Source organism: Carettochelys insculpta, chromosome 2, assembly GCF_033958435.1.
Source record: "Carettochelys insculpta isolate YL-2023 chromosome 2, ASM3395843v1, whole genome shotgun sequence".
Classification (NCBI taxonomy): Eukaryota; Metazoa; Chordata; order Testudines; family Carettochelyidae; genus Carettochelys; species Carettochelys insculpta.
In genome coordinates this window covers 39,896,834-39,914,149 of record NC_134138.1, presented here as the reverse complement: position 1 = coordinate 39,914,149, position 17,316 = coordinate 39,896,834, and the positions used below count along the sequence as shown (strand labels likewise).

Below are 17,316 nucleotides of genomic sequence, written 5' to 3'. Positions count from 1 at the left end.
AGTCACTGAAATGAATATTCAGCACCTCATTAGCATGCTACCGGCCATGGCACTTCGAAAGTGCCGTGTTTTGATCATGTGTGGCTCAGCTAGACAGGGCCCTTTTCGAAAGGACCCCCGCAGACTTTGAAACCCACCTCATTCCTATCAGCGCCTCATTAGTATTCTCTGATCTGGCCATTAGCATGGCCCTTTCAAAATTTTGGCCAAGTGTGGCCACAGCCTATATGTGTATCATTTGAGACAAAGGACACCTGTATTTTGAAAAATGCTGAAGTATCTTTCGGATCAGTCTCTTTGCTAGAACAATTGGCGAGAGGTGAAGGACAGAATGGATGTGCAGATTGAGCTACCCTTTTGCACCATAGAGGTGGTCCTTCTGGTTCAGAAGTCTCTGGATGCCCCATTCCCTTCCCCTAGCCTTCCCCTCCATTTTTTTGTAGTGCACAGAGTTGCTTATCAATCAGTTGGAAGCATGTTACTAATAGACTGCAGCTATCTGTGACTAATGATGTTTTGTTTTCCTTTAGTTCTGGTATGAACCATCAGTGGATCACCAGCCTTCAGAAGAAAATGAGGATTTTTGCCTCGATAACACAACACATTTGGGGACTTTTTGTATCAGAGAGGAAACCTGGCTGGAAGAATCTATTGCAGCTTTTTGCAGTTTGCTACACTATTAGCTTCATCATAAGCAGCCTCTTATTTCTTGGCTTGCATTCCTCTCTAGCGCACTATCCTTGGGTTTCCTTAGCAATTTCTGGAGCCACCTGGATTGGCCTGTCTATTGCGCTGTGTTCCTCCAAGAACATGCGCTGCTTTGGCACGCTGTTTGTCCTTTCTTGCGGCTTGCGGGATGGTAGAAATGCACTTATTGCTGCGGGAGCAGGTATTGTGGTAGCTGGCCACGTCCAAAGTATTTTTCGCAACCTAAAGATGCTGGCAGACAGTATTGTTTGCAATCTGGAAGCTGAGCAATTTGCCTTTTTAAAATACTATGTTGACATAATTAAGTGGATCTCTAAGCAGGCTAGACATTTAAGTAAACCACTGAAAGAAGTAGTATCAGTGAATGACAAATTGAATGTCACTTACTTAATTTCAGATGAAGGTTTGAAAATGAAGCTAAACAACACAAAACAAGAAATCCAGAATGTGGCTAACCATATATCTTCTGTATTGGCTATACAGCCCTATATAAGCCAGAGGCTGTTGCCTATCACAGGAATTCTTCTGATTTCTTTTGGCACTTACCTTTTTTTCAGAAAATTCTTGGGCATTAATAGTGTGAAGTTTAAAAATATTTACATTACAAAACAGTTCATTGAATTTGATGAGCAACAAAGGCAGCAACAAAGGCCCTGTATCCTTCCACTCAATAAAAAGGAAAGAAAAAAGTACGTGAGGGTCCCATCCTTCACCCTGTCTCACAAGGAAAGGAAAAGAATGGGACGCTTTTTAATCCCTTTATTTACTAATCTTTGCATCTGGGTTCTGTTTGCAGTAATAGATTATTTGCTCTATTGGCTAATTTTTTCAGTCAGCAAGCAGCTCCAAGATTTGCCCAAGCTAGAGATTAATTTGACAGTCAGTTACCAAGTAAGTACCTTACTTATAATATATTGCTCTTGATAGCCACATAACAAAACATTGCATCACCCAGGAGCGAATGTTAAAACTATTTGACTGACCTTTCTGTGTTCCTCAGCTGTATTGTGCAATGACTTTTACACACGTATGCCATGCTGTCTTCATCTTGGTTTGCTCTTGAGTGAGGAAAATGTTCTCTGGGGGCACATAGCATTTAAAGAGTATATCTGGCAGAGAAATAGCTCCCATCAAAAAGAAACACCCTGCAACTTGCAGTAGTCCAAAGTAGGGAAACCCAAAGAAAATAAGTCGGGTGAGTGGCAACTTTATTCTAGTTAGACCCACACAGCAAGTGAGTTCCAGGTCACGTCTTCCACCAGGACCTTCCAGGGTCACAACCACTTCCCTCTTCATAAATCTGTGTCACTTGGGCTCAATCACCACATATGTTATGACAATGAGTTACCCTTGAGTTTCAGGTCATGTTTAACTGCAAACTTTTGGGAAGATGACATTACTGACAGAAGATTTCTTAGGCGAGGAATTGAAATCACAGAGTATTTTAAACAGGAACCAGTACTCTGACACAAAATGGTGACAGCCTTGCTTTATCACAGAGGAAGGCAACAGATGGAAAATATGTCGCAGAAGAAAGCTCTAGCATTTAATTCCTCTTTATGAGTAACTTCATTTCCTTTTAAGTACACAAGGATTCCTGATCTCTGTACACAGTTCTGTGCTGGAGGAAAATTCAGCAACTTATACTCTATTCTTGGCTGCTTTACTCATAAGATCTGCATTACGAGCCACACCAGTTGTTAGAAGACTAACAAGCACTGACAGCTTGTATGCTAGGAAGTGGATTCAACCTAAATATTCCATGAATTCTCTAACTATGTGCATTCCAAATACAGCATGGCTGCTCTGATCGCCATGGCTAGCATGGGATAGAACTTCTGATCACCTTTCCTCAAAGGGACAGACTTCCTCCCCCTACTGGCTTAAGCAGTAGCTGAGGTAGGCCTCAATAAGAGGCCTCTGTGGCAGACATACTGTCCTTTGAGACCCACAGCTGCTCTTGGGAGAGACCCCCACAGCCCCAACCAGGTCTGGGGACCTTCATTCTGCATCTGAGTGGAAGGTGCCAATGCTCTGGCTTTCTCCCATGTAAATAAAGATTGTATGGGGATTTTTATTGTGTTATTCTGACCAGAACAGTGGAGTCCGTGAAAGATGCTCTCGGATCAGACCAGAGAGCTCCTTGGGGAAGATCCCACAACCAGATCTCTTTGTAGGTGATAGACCCCACTCACATAGAAGACTTTTGGGGGCACATCCCCCAACACAGATAAAGTTCTAGAGGAAGGGTGGGAGGAATTCCCTATGTACTAGGTTGAATGAAGATGCTGGTACACTACCCTCCTGAGCTGTTGGCTTTCTGGGGCTCATTGTTCCTCAGTCTTGCCAGAAGTAGGCTTTAGGGCACTCTCACACCCTTTTAACCTTCCCAAGAAGTAGCAGCTGTGAAAAAGTGCCTGTCTCCAACAGCAACAAAGGGTCCTGTGGCACCTTATAGACTAACAGAAAAGTTTTGAGCATGAGCTTTCGTGAGCACAGACTCACTTCATCAGATGCTGGTCTTGGAAGTCTGCAGGGCCAGGTATAAATAAGCCAGAGCAAGGGTGGGGATAACAAGGTTAGCTCAGTCAGCAAGGGTGAGGCTTACTACCAGAAGTTGACCTGGAAGTGTGAACACCTAGGGAGGGGAAGCTGCTTTTGTATTTTGTATAAGCCAGCTAAATACAAAAGCAGCTTCCCCTCCCTTGGTGTTCACACCTCCAGATCAACTGCTGGTAGTAAGCCTCACCCTTGCTGACTGAGCTAACCTTGTTATCCCCACCCTTGTTCTGGCTTATTTATACCTGGCCCTGCAGATTTCCAAGACCAGCATCTGATGAAGTGAGTCTGTGCTCACGAAAACTCATGCTCAAAACTTTTCTGTTAGTCTATAAGATGCCACAGGACCCTTCGTTGCTGTTACAGATCCAGACTAACATGGCTACCCCTCTGATACTTGTCTCCAACAGTATCTACTATAAGCAGGAGGCTCTGTGCTTCTTTCTTTCCCCTACCATGCTACAGGAGTTACTATGGATTGGGATAGTAGGAAATGGGGCTACTAAAAGGCAAATGCCTTCATCCAGTCCAGGCTCCTTCCTCTCCAAAGGCAGAGAGCTAGGCATTTTGCAGGACTCATAACTGCAGCTGGTCAAGAATTTTCAAACTAAGATGCTTTTCCCTATGGAAAGCATAGATTCTGCACAAAGGTTCATGTGGGAAAATGCAAACAAAATGTTTTGGGTTGGTTTTTCCACAGATGAAAGATTGCTGTTTGCCTACTCCAATCAAAATGCTTCATTTGGGGTCAGTTCCCCATTAATCTGTAGCTACCTGTACTACTGCATGTCTCATGGAAGTTGTCATCTGTGGGCTTTCTGCCTTCATTGTCCACTGTTGGCTGCACTACCTGGCCAGATATGGCGGTTTCCCTTCTGGGTAGAGCACAGTGGGATCTAATGAGAAACCCCTGCTCAGGGGACATCGTGAGGGATGTGATCTGGTGGGGTCTGGGGGACAACCAATCCAAAAATGAGAATGGGATATGAGGCACCGGAGCTGTGATGCCTTTGAGTTCACTGAGCTGAAGCAAAACATTTCCACATTTCATTCAGGACTTTTTGTTTCCCCAAAATAGTCAATACTTCAACATGGACATAAGCAATTATTCCAAATACCAGACTTTCATGGGATGGAGATTCTGAATTTTGAGCAATTCTACCTGTCCTGAGAAAATGAGCAATACAGAGTCTGTGTAATAGAGGGCAGTAGTACTCAAACAAGAATAATTTACAGGTAATCCAAATTGTGCTCTGTGGAGAGCTGTCTGGTCATATAGGGTGCGTCTACACTAGCCAGCTACTTCGAAGTAGCCGGCACAACATTGAAATAGCATGTGTCACATCTACACACGCCTTGTGCTATTTTGACATTGAAATCGACGTTAGGCGGTGAGACGTTGAAATCCGTATTCCCATCTGAAGATGGGAATAGCACCCTACTTTGACATTCAACGTCGAAGTACGGTGTATGTAGACGATCCACGTCCCACTACTTCGAAATAGCAGGGTCTTCCATGGCAGCCATCAGCTAAGGGATTGAGAGATGCTCTGTCCAGCCCCTGTGGGGCTCTGTGGTCACTGCATGCAACAGCCCTTAGCCCAGGGCTTCTAGCTGCTGCTGCTGCAGCTGGTGGTCCATGCTGTGTGCACAGGGTCTGCAACCGGTTGTCGGCTCTGTGGATCTCATGCTGTGCAGGGGAGTGTGTCTTGGAGGAGCCCTTTAAGGGAGCGGCTTGGGGCTTTGCTGGCCCCTTATTTTGACGGGGAGTGCTTGTGTGTGTGGACACTCCGCATTTCCTTCTGGGGAGGCTCCTTTCGATGTTCCCCGTTGCTACTTCCATGTTGAACGTCGATGGCACCAGCCCTGGAGGATGTGTAGATGATACGTGTCAAAGTAGCCTATTTCGATATCCTTACTTCGAAATAGGCTACTTCAACGTAGTGTGCTAGTGTAGACATAGCCATAGAGTTGGATTTGACCAAACAATGGAGCCTTCTGATTACTGTTCAGTTTTCTGCTGTATTGGAAATGAGTCTAATTCGTAGTAGATACGAGCCCAGGCTGCAAAGCTCAAACCTCCATTTCAACTTCCCGGGAACCTATGGAATTTGGATCCAGTGGAGTGGCTCTAATACCCAGCAGGCAGGAATCCACATAAAAATCACCCTGCCCTAACCACAATTGGCCCCATTGTTCTGAGTCTCAGAGACAGAGGCCAAAGGCTAGTCATGCACAATGAACCCTGAAGCCCCTTGAGCCCTTTACTCCACATCAAGGCACGTGCAATCTGGCTCCCTTTTAGTATTTGTTTCTCCTATTACATTTCTAATATGGTCTTTGTTCTCTTCTCCACTGGCTCATTTACACAGTATCTTTGCAAAAATTGTACCCCTGTCCCTCTTTAGCTGTGAATCATCAGGCCTACCAAAGAGATCAGAGAAGAGCAACTAACATTTTTCTGGGGAGGAGGGGAGGAGAGAAATTATGAGGAAAGATTACATAGCAAAATACCACTTCATGCTCAACTGGCACATTACAAACACAACTGGAGAGTTCACAAGTAAACATACACACAAGCCTTCATTGACCGGAGATGGGGAGATAATCATGTCTAATATAGATGACTGCACAAATGAATACAAAATGCAAAAACAATTTTAAAGGAAAGTAGTACTAAAACCACCTTTTTTTCTCCATACAGAACAATGAAAATAAATTTATTGTCAATGAGGGGGAGGTCAAGACAACGAGTGCTCCCTTTAGCATTTCTCTGTTTAAGCATGAATGCCTCCCTCAACCGCAGCTTTCACTCTCCTCAACATGGATCCAACTTGGATGCATCATCATTTTTCTAATAATACTTGCATTATTGTCCACCACTCTGACACAACTTAAAATACTTGCATCAACCTCATTTTATCCCAACATAGAGATGGAACGGATGCATTATCTGCATGCAAAACTATTGAGAAAAAGATCAAAGTTGTCACAGAAAAAGGTTAAAAAGAAATTGAACTCATTTGCTACAAAGGTAAGCCATGAATACATGAATACTGTGGAAAAAGAGCTCTCTCTGTCTCTCTCTGTCTCTCTCTCTCTCTCAGTATGACGGCACAGTTTAGGGTCAGAGCAGCTCAGACCTTTTCCAATGCCCAGGTATAGCTGAATCTGGGGTTTTGGTTTCCTTGATCATAAAGACCCCAGTTCAGGAAAGTACTTAAACATTAACTTAATATGAAGCACACGCTCAATAGGATTGGACTTTAGCATATGCGTAAGTGTTTTCGTGTATTGAGGCCAGAGATAAGCTGCAACTCTATCTCCATGTTGTCATATCCACACTACACATGAACTATATTAGAACACAGACACACATGAACAGGTCAGGTAAACATGCAGTGGCACAATTAGATTTCTCTTACGCTGAGCTCTTCAGGCCAGAGAATGTGTCTTCATATATGTGTGAAAAGTGTCTGCTCTATAAATAGTGTTCCTGTGATCCAAACATGAAATAACTGGTATTACTAAAATCAATTTTTTACTGTTAAGAACCATGTTCCACTTTTAGCAGGTAAAGATGCACTATAGTTAATGCAAAAAAGCAGTCAAGTAGCACTTTAAAGACTAACAAAATAATATATTAGGTGAGCTTTTGTGGGACAGACCCACTTCTTCAGACCATAGCCAGACCAGAACAGACTCAATACTTAAGGCACAGAGAACCAAAAACAGTAATCAAAGTTGACAAATCAGAAAAAAATTACCAAGGTGAGCAAATTAGAGAGCAGAGGGGCGGGGGGAGGTAAGTATAGCGATCAGTGCATTTCCGGTACGGTCTAGTACCAATCAGGCCATCCTTGATTTGTACTGTAGCATCCAGGAAATGTATCTCTTGTGTGGAGTAATCGAGGCATAACTTGATGATGGGGTGCAGATTGTTAAAGTCTCTTTTCTAGAAGAATTCCATGGAGACTTTAACAATCTGCACTCCATCATCAACTTATGCCTTGATTACTCCACACAAGCGATACATTTCCTGGACGCTACAGTACAAATCAAGGATGGCCTGATTGGTACCACACTGTACCGGAAACCCACTGATTGCTATACTTACCTATACCCTTCTAGCTTCCATCCTGCACACACAACTAGATTTATTGTTTACAGTCAAGCCCTCAGCTACAATCGCATTTGCACTGATCCAACTGACAGAGACCAAAAACTACAAGATCTCTACCAAATATTCATAAACTTGAATGACCCACCAGGAGAAATAAAAAACAAATCGGCAGGGCCAGAGGAATACCCAGAGAACAGCTACTCCAAGATAGGCCCAAAAAAGCCAAGAAGAGAACACCACTGGTCATCACCTACAGCCCCCAACTCAAACCACTGCAATGAATTATTAAAGACCTACAACCTATCCTTCATCAGGATGCCACATTCCAGACAGCCCTAGGTGACAGGCCTGTTCTCTCCTACAGACAACGTCCCAACCTTATGAGGATTCTAACCAATAGCCACAGTCTATACTGCAGGAATACCAGTCCTGGGACTTTTCCTTGCAACAAAGCCTGCTGCCAGCTTTGTCCACATATCTATTCTCGCGATACCATCACTGGACCTAACCAGGTTATTCACAGAATCACAGGCACATTCTCAAGTTCCTCAACTAACATCATATATGCCATCATGTGCCAACAATGCCCACATGCTTTGTATATTGGACAGACTTCTAACTCCCTTAGACAAAGAGTTAATGGGCACAAAACAGACATCAAAACATTCCTGATCCACAAACCAGTTAGTCTACATTTTAATTGAGTGGACCATTCTGTTAATGACTTAAGAGTTTGTGTCTTATTGAAGAAGAATTTTCAGTCTACTTTAGAAAGAAAAGCTGCTGAGCTCTCTTTCATATTCAAATTTGACACATTAACACATGGTTTGAACCGGGATGCGAATTTTCTGGGACATTATAGGGGCTCTTTGGCATACTTGGTTTAATCTAATTCTTGACTTCCCCCTTCCCCCACCCCTCTGCTCTCTAATTTGCTCACCTTGATAATTTTTTTCTGATTTGTCAACTTCGATTACTATTTTTGGTTCTCTATGCCTTAAGTATTGAGTCTGTTCTGGTATGGCTGTGGTCTGAAGAAGTGGGTCTGTCTCATGAAAGCTCGCCTAATAAATTATTTTGTTAGTCTTTAAAGTGCTACTTGACTGCTTTTTTGTTTTGATAGTATATAGACTAGCGCGGCTCCCTCTCTATAGTTAATGCAGTTCTGTTTGTAAAACATAATTGGCTAGATACTGCAAAGAGCATAGAGCAAGCAGAACTTCTGATTTTCACATGCAAAAACCTATGAACTACACAAATCTTTGTATATCTGAGTAGATATCTATGAAAAAATAGCATTTGGTGTCAAAGATGCTGGAGAGTGGCATCTGTGAAAGACTGATTGTCAGTAGTAACATGTCACTAACACGCCTTTTCTGTCTTCTCAGTTCCACTTCTGGTTCCCAGTTTTCAAGACACTGAAGATGGTCAGGTGGAAAGAAAAAAAATAAGAAATATGAACAGTGTTTGAAAAAGGCCAAGTAAACTTCTGGATAAGATCAGAGTTCTTTGGTTCAACGTGTCTCTGTATATTGCATCTGTGTTGCTAGTGCTTTGTTTAAATAGTTCCAAAATGTGTTTTTATATATATATATATATATATGTATATATATATCTCCACACACACAAAAATATATAAAAAGCTACCAGTCTGCTGTAATTTGGTAAAATTTGGGAAACTGTAATAATATAAATTAGCACTGTAGGGCTTCCAAATAATCCTATTATGTAATCTATTTTCAACTCTGATTCTGCACTGCTTCGCACCTCGTGCAGAATGTTTAGGGCCTAATTCCCATCCCCGGGAAGACCACCATACATTGCAGTGGCAGCATTACTCTGCAATTTATGTCTGTGCCCACCTTGAATGCCCTGTATTGTGCCATAGTGTGTAAAGTGGATCTACTGTAAAACAGGAATCAGGCTTTATCTCCAGTCCAACTTTAAGTATGAGTTGTCTCATTGAAATCACTGGGGTTACAGAGGAGATAAAAGTTAAGTGTATTCTTCAGTTGCCTGCTGAACTGATGGTCTGACACACCTGTGAAATGAGAGCAAGACATTACTATTTGGAACTGATAGCAGCTGATAATCACTCTGGATTTATTTTACATGCACATAAATGCCACAATATGCAAGGCACTGAAAAATCAGGCCTTGTGTGTCCTTGTTTTCTCTTTGACTAACTTATTCACCTCTACGCAAGTCCAGGGCACTACATTGGTCATAAACAAGGTTACAGTAATATAAGATTACATGGGCAACTTTCTGGTATTTCCTAACTTTTGACTTGCAATATTAATAATGTTCTGTGAACAAAGAGGTTGGTTTCCTTGTAAATTCCTCTGTTTTTAAAAAAGCAAACTTTAAAAACATAAATTCTATTGTGGCAGCTTGTGGACACTTGCACCATTCAGCTGCAACTAAGAATCCATTATACAGACCCCAGGCACTTGAACTAATAGGGTAACTAACAGCAGTATTAGGTTATTATCCTCTATGTGGACCAGCATGAGAGGTGAGTGAAACATATACTTTGCTAGAACATTACTGACAATAGAGGAGAGGTAAGACTCAAAAACACTCAGTTCCCTTCCAGGCTCTGGAGTGGAATGTGCTCTAATGGGAACAGAGAACCACTCATTTGCCTTATGACTGCCCCATCCCTTCCAACCTGTCCTTTTCCCGGTGTCTTACCTACGCTTGGCTCCATGTTTCAGTTTCATTCTCTTTGCCTGGGCCCCTCTCCATTTCCAGGATTCTCATCCCATACCCAATTTGTGTGTTTGGCCAGTCCCAGTTTCCCCACACAAGCTCCTTGGCTGAGCTATCTCCTTCCACCTCACTGGCTCCCAGTCCTAATCTTGCCCCCTGATTTCCTCATCCAATCTTATTCTCCTTCCTCCACCCTTCTTGGTGCCTTGCCCCAGTGTCTTTGCCCTGTCAGTCCCAGTCCTCCCTGACATCTCCGTTTCTTCCGATCTCTGAATCATTTCCAGCTGTGCTCTTCCTGATGCCCACAGATTCCTGTTTTGTTTGTCCAGCCAGTCCCAATCCCCCACCAGCTCCTGATCTGATCCAGTCTCTCCCAATTTCCTTCACTAGCTCCCAGTCCAGCTTCCCCTCCCTTATTCTTGGCTCCCAGTCCACAACCCTAGGTCCTCCCACAGTTCACAGGCCCTGCCTCCCCTCTTTCCCAGTCCCAGTATCCTTTCCTAGCCTGTCCCAGTCAGTTTCTCTCTTCCTCACTCTAGTTTCATTCTCACCAAATTCCTTGTTCCAATCTACCTACTTCTGACAAAAGTTTTTATGAACAAAAACGGAGAAGTCCTAGTGTCTGTGAGAAGCTCTAGCATGGTCAGTGAAGATAAACTCTGGAAAGTTTAGTTGCTAAACTAAAACAAGTCTCTATTGAGAATGTTCAAATTGTGATTTTTCAGAGGCTTGTCACTTGGCCAAACTTTGGGGGATTTTCATGGGGATGGCAAAAGGCCAGTGCCTCACACAACCCACTTACTAACTTTGAAGTCTCTGCTTCACAGCATGGGGGCTCTACAGCTTCTCAAAGAAGAGGGTGGCAGAATTTTTAAAGTTGGACAAACAATATAGTTCTTTCTTGCCTCATTTTCACTAATTGCTAAATCATTTTGAATGACTTTTTCAAGTTCAACTTCAGAAAGGCAAAGTAAAGTTTAGCAAAGTTATAAGCAACAGCAAAATGTCTTTTATAATGCAAAGTGTAAGGTAACATTAGTAATAGTCCCTCTTATAATATATTGACTTAAACTTTGTGTATTTTTACTTAATGGACGTAGGGAAGAAGCATATTTTCAAGTGTCGTTACGGTAGGAAAAGTGACCATATTAAAACGGCCCCTTCCTACTCAATAGATTACTCTGTGTGTGTGTTCACATGCTCGCATGTGTGCGGATTTAAGAGACTAACACATTTACTACAGCTGACTTCTGCAAGGATTATTTTCTGGTTCATATATCATCAACAGGCTTGTTGGTGAAGTCCCACTGACGGTCTTTGTTTCAGCAGGGATGAGGTAGGGGCTGGCAGGAGGACAGTTTGACTCTCAGATTCCGGGCTGAGTTCATAGTTCTTTAATTGTAAACTGAGCAAATCTGCTATGAAATCATTAGCAGGCACGAGACGCATGTCAATTTTACAGGCACTTTTCAAAGGAGAAATGCACTTTCAGGCTGGGTTTGAAAGTGGTTGTGCTGGATATATATATATGTGTGTGTGTGTGTGTATATTATATATATGTATATGTATATGTGTGTGTGTGACACATGTAATAATCTCAAAATGCTGAGTTATAATAAAGTTATGAACAATGTATCTAGCCTAGCTATCAAGACAGCCTATCTGCTTGATTGGAGTGATGGACTGTCTATTCTGCTACTCCTATATTTTTTTAATTCCAGGGGTAGAGGGAAGAATTAATGGGAAGGTGACATGATAATTCTCAAGATCAGAATCTTGTTTGTATTCCCAGCACATACTCAAAAGACTTGAGCTACTAGCTTTGAGGATCCTATAACCTGTTTGCAGCCCAAAGGGACACTGATGCTTTGGTGATCCTGGGAACTATCAGGCCAGAGGTCTATAAGCAAATACAAACTGATAGTCCTGCGGGAAGGAGGGAGACCAAAACGACTAAGTGGCTTTAGTTGTAGACTCTCCTTTCAGCCAGGGGATGGGGGGAGGAAGGGCGGTGTCAGGAAGTAGTTTGGGAATGAAGGGACTACACTGTGAAAATTAGACCCTAGAGGTCTCAAGGGAGTGGGGGCTGAAGGAATTTTAGGCCTCTCAGATGCACCACATGGAAAGTGGATAGATACCTGGTAAACCCCACATGTGTGGGACTGGAGTATTATTTAAATACAGGTTTTCTTGGAAATGCTTTGGTGCCAGTCCACTAATACGCTGCTTGCAGAAGGCTGATTCATTACTGGCTACCACTGTCCTACTTCCCAGGAGATGAACTGCAGGTAGCGAATCCAAGTCAGGTCTCCTGAGGTGATGAAAGAGGACTTCAGCCCTAGGCCCAACTTGAGCTGGAGTTTCCTGTTGCCAGCCCAGGAGAGGTGATGACTGGAAACCTGATACCTGAGAGGACACATGCTCAAAAAGAACAGGAGGGGTCAGAGTTGCAGTTAGCCCGTAACTATGACAATGGGGAAGGAGGCAATGTGGCAAACAAAGAAAGGAGACGGTGTTCCTGAGGTGGGGGTGTAATGGCAGCAAGGACAGAGAGAGATGACTGGGAGGAGGAGGTGTAGTGGGGAGTGTATGTATCAAGGATAGGGGCAGAATTCTGGAGTGCTTTGAAGTCTTCAATCTGAGGATTGTCAATGGATTTAGAAGGTGGGTTTTTCACAAAGACTTAGCATTGTCCTAACTTTATTTCCATTAAAGTTGGTGATGAAGTCCCATTAACCTCAATGGGAACAGAGTTAGGCCACTATTGACGAAGCAGGTCTTTGCCCATGAAAGCTTATGCTCCAAAGGATCTGTTAGTCTATAAGGTGCCACAGGACTTCTTGTTGTTCTTGAAGATACAGACTAACACGGCTATCTCTCTGATACTTGCCGCTATTGAGTGCTTTTAAAAAATCCCATCCTATTAACATTAATAAATTAAGCCTTAAAAGACCCATTTCACTGGAGCTGAAATTAAGACATGGACAGCTTATATGTGACTTGACCAAGATCATGCAGGAAGCCAACTGGAGAACTAAAAATAGAAGCCAAATCATCTGACTTCCAGTCCTGTTCTTTCAGTTGTAAGACCACCTGCCCCTTCTATGCAATCTCTAAATAACAATTACATGCCATTACTCTGTAGTATGAGTACAAACCCCATTCAGCCTTTAACACAAGGCCCTCCAACCTACAGTAAAAGATACATTTAACGTGTTCCAGTACTGAAGGTATGAATGCCTGGCTCCTGTCCGTAAATCGCTGTGTCATGAAGCCAATAAAACCCAATAGACAAGCAACAAGTGCTGCAGAAAGATACTGCTTCTCTATCTTTCTTCTGAACTGGTTAAGTCCCCTCCCCCACCCCCGAATGGTATTAATAAATGGCTACTGGCTACCCCAAACCACTTAGGCCTCTGCCCCCGCCCCGGGGAAGGAATTTACGATGAGTCAGCATGAATATGTGGCAGAAGGCAGTGTAGAGAAGTAATTTGGCAGCACAGGATTAGTCATCATCAGCTACTTGGGCAAACTCATGCTGACTGCTGAGCTGAACTTCCTCCCCGAGGCACTTCAGAAATAGACACCTGGTTTCAGGCCCACGGATGGAGGAGGGGGACACAAAGGAGACAGCAGCCATTCAAAGGAGCCTGGAGCTCTGGCTGCTGTCACTGCTACTTTGGCAGCAACAGCAGGCGAAGCACTGGGTCTCTTTGAAGTGCCAGCAATGTTGCTCTGCCACTCTGTGGTGTGGGTGTGAGACAGCCATCACCACTGAGTGCCCTAGGCCCCACCCCTTTGGTCCTTGGCCCCGCCCTGTCTGGGCCATGGCACTAGGCTCCCCAGCTACCTTGCCCCAGGGCCTGTGTGGGCTATTGACCCCACCACTTGTTTCAAATGTTCTGTCTCCTTTAAGCAGGAGTTAATGACACCTGTCCCCTCACAGCTATGTCTGCATTAGCACTCCTCTTTCAAAAGAGGCATGCAAATGAGGGAAATCGAAAATGCAAATGAGGCACAGATTTACATATCTGGCACCTCAGTTGCATATTCTCCTTTTGAAAGAGCATCTTTCGAAGAAAGAAAAGCAGTGTAGAGCGGCCTAATTTTTTTCTTTTTTAAGGAATAAGGGTTCTTTCGAAAATGGGGTTTATTTTCAAAAGAACTGTGGCTACACTGCTTTTCTTTTTTCAAAAGATGCTCTTTTGAAAGGAGAATATGCAAATGAAGTGCCAGATATGTAAATCTGTCATTTGCATGCCTCTTTCAAAAGAAGAATGCTAGTGTAGAAGCACCCCATATCTTGCCCAAAGGCTAGAGCTAAGCATCAGACTTCACTGGATTCACATATACTACTCATTCCAAACTGGCACTAGTTCCAGTGTGGCTGATGTGGGTGCAATGACCCAGTGCATCAGCCTTTTGCCTCTAGGCACTTCAGTTCTAGAGTGTGAGCACAGACTTCCGATGGGGTGTGCCGAATCAGTCTGGTCTCCTTGTCATGACTACACCCTGGCTAACACGGCCACTACTGGCCAGCTACCGAACTCCATGTACTGCTGTGCTTCCTCTACCTGGGCTAATAATACTTCTCACTTTGAAGTGCAACTGGACAGCAAGAGGAGAACTAAGTGGGAAGAAGCTAAAGGTATATGAGTGGGCGGAAAAGAAGAGAGTCAGCAACCACTTCCCTAGATCCTCAGCAGCGTGGGAGTGCTCCTCCTGTCAGCAGTATTACCACTCTGTTGACGCACAAACCCCAGTCATTGCAGGGGCTTTTTTATTTAACCTTTCTGGTGGGCTTCCACACGCTGACCATGTGGGCCAGTCAGCTCATAAAAGAGAGAATGGAGCACGGTTAGAAGGGGGAAAGTATAGGAGGAAAACTTCAAATTTCCTAGTCATCCTGCATCCATGGGAGGTGTTCATCCTACCCTCCATGTATGAATGCTACTAAGGCATCAAGCTACTCTGGCATCACTGATAGTCATGGCTGATAGAAAAAAAAAGAGGTGTGGATGGTATGCATGCCACTGCCCTAGTTATTACAGAGGAAGTGTTAGTGGCTGGCAAAAAGGCATTAGTTCTCAGGAAGAGTAGGTTAGCAAATTGACTGAGCACTGACACACTCATTGCTGGTGTGATTCTTTGTGATCCCTTAACAAAGAGCTTTTAGAGCAGATGTCCTCCTTGTGTTTCCTTTCCTGGAACTGATTTGGAACCCAAAGAGAAGGAGTCAATTTGGCAGACATGTTTGTGTGGTTATGGAGGATTATGGTGTGTTTGGTAGCAGGAGTGCAAAACTCCTTGTCTTGCATGACTAGCATCTGTTTCGTGATTGGTCAGTTACCTGGCTCTTCTTTCTTGTAGTTCTTTCTTCTCTGTAAGATGGCCAGGAAAACCTCATGATGCAATAGTAAAGTTGTTCTACAATAGCCTTACATTTAGGGTAAGTATCAGAGAGGTAGCTGTGTTAGTCTGTATCTTCAAAAACAACAAGAAGTCCTGTGGCACCTTATAGACTAACAGATATTTTGGAGCGTAAGCCTTCGTGGGCAAAGACCCGCTTTGTCAGGTCTGATGAAGTGGGTCTTTGCCCACGAAAGCTTATGGTCCAATATATCTGTTAGTCTATAAGGTGTCACAGGACTTCTTGATATATTTAGGATAGACACCTACAGTGAGGAATGTGGGGATTTTATGGTTAGGACTTTACTAATAGATTTACGCTGCATTCAAGTTAGTGTTTTCTTTAAAGAAACTAGGCCTACTGGGATAGTTGGTTGAGAAATAACAGCTTGCTAGTCCTTACTAGGCTCAGCTAGGATAGCAATATTTACGGAAAGTAGTTTCAAGTACCAATTCTGCTATTTGGAAGTTGTTTTTGTTGGTAATTATATGTTTGGCTGACCAATTATTATTTGCTTAGCTTGACAAAATGGTTGGTGTTTTACAAGACAGAAGGAAAAAACAAATCTCTTCTTTGAACAGCTGAGAATAAAATTATATTAACTATTCAAATGAGTTATATATTCACTTTTATCCAGCTGCTTGATGCCTCTTGTAAAGAGGTTTCCCTAGTATGAATGGCTGGAAATGTTCTACCAAAGCTTTGGTTAGTTTGTGCATTTAATGTGCAAACACCAGGGTGTTTTCTTCTAAACTCTACTGTTGTTACACCCAGCTTTCGGAGGACAATTTGAATGCTCTGACATGTCACTCAGTTGGTTGCCCTCTTGCCTCCCTCAAACCACTGATGATGGGTGCACAAGTAGCAGCTAAAGGATGATAAGGAAAGCTGTGCTGCTCCTCTGGGGTACTGGTAGCTCACAGTTGTGGCTTCCACATCAGTTTTCTGGTGAGCAGCCTTCCTATTTACCAATGTTTTAAAAAAATGTCTAGGGAGCAGTCTGACAAAAGTGTGGCTATCCCAGGGGAACAGGGAGAATTCTATGCTTCCTGGCGACTTCTGTGTTCTAAATATAACAATCTTCAGGGCCTCATAGAGGCTGGGGGTCAGAAACAGCACCAAGAAATTTGGATACAGAACTGAACCTAGGGAGGTTCCTTGATCCTCTTTTCCTTATCTACCACTTTACCTCAGTTGCCTCTTAAAGTGTGCGCAGAGGAAGAGGGGCAGCCCAGGGGTCTGAAACCTTTCCTCTAGAACATTCAGAGAGGAAAGGCAGGCCTGCCTCCTTTCTGGAGTCTTCAGGGGGCAGGCTGGTCTCCTTCTTTGAGGATGGTGGGCTTCCTGGTCTTTCTTCTGTCTCCCTCTTGTGCGTTGGGGAGGTCTGAGGTTTTCTTAATCTCCCAGGGTTCACTTGGTGTGTTGTCTGTCCCATCAATGTCCTCATCTCCTAGCATGTGTGTCCAACTGGGTTTGCTGCTAGTGTTCTTCTTAAGTTCTCTTGTAAGCATCCTACAAAACACTCTGCTCCTCTTCCATGTGCTTCTATATCCCAGTTGGCACTTCTTCTCTCTGTGAGGCAGGAAGGGGTGAGAAAACTGAGCTACCATCTCCTTCATCAGTCACAATAGCGTCCAGGAAAAAATTGTATCCACACCCAGCTTGCAGAGAAACCAAATATAGCTGCTAGTTGCTGCCACTCCACTTTGTTATCTAATAAGCTAAACCAGCTTCCCTGGAGCTCATCTAGGATTGAAAATGTCCAGGTTAGTCCCAGCAAAATCAGGACAGTTTGCAGGTG

General features: G+C 43.4%; 1 protein-coding gene across 1 annotated transcript; it reads left to right on the top strand.

The window, feature by feature from the left end:
- Window positions 1–537: 537 nt before the first annotated feature.
- Window positions 538–8,841, top strand: DCSTAMP (dendrocyte expressed seven transmembrane protein). Its single transcript, XM_074985435.1, has 3 exons — window positions 538–1,599; window positions 5,972–6,301; window positions 8,779–8,841. Exons 1-3 carry the CDS (start codon window positions 538–540, stop codon window positions 8,839–8,841), a joined length of 1,455 nt encoding a protein of 484 aa, XP_074841536.1.
- The last annotated feature ends 8,475 nt before the right edge of the window (window positions 8,842–17,316 follow it).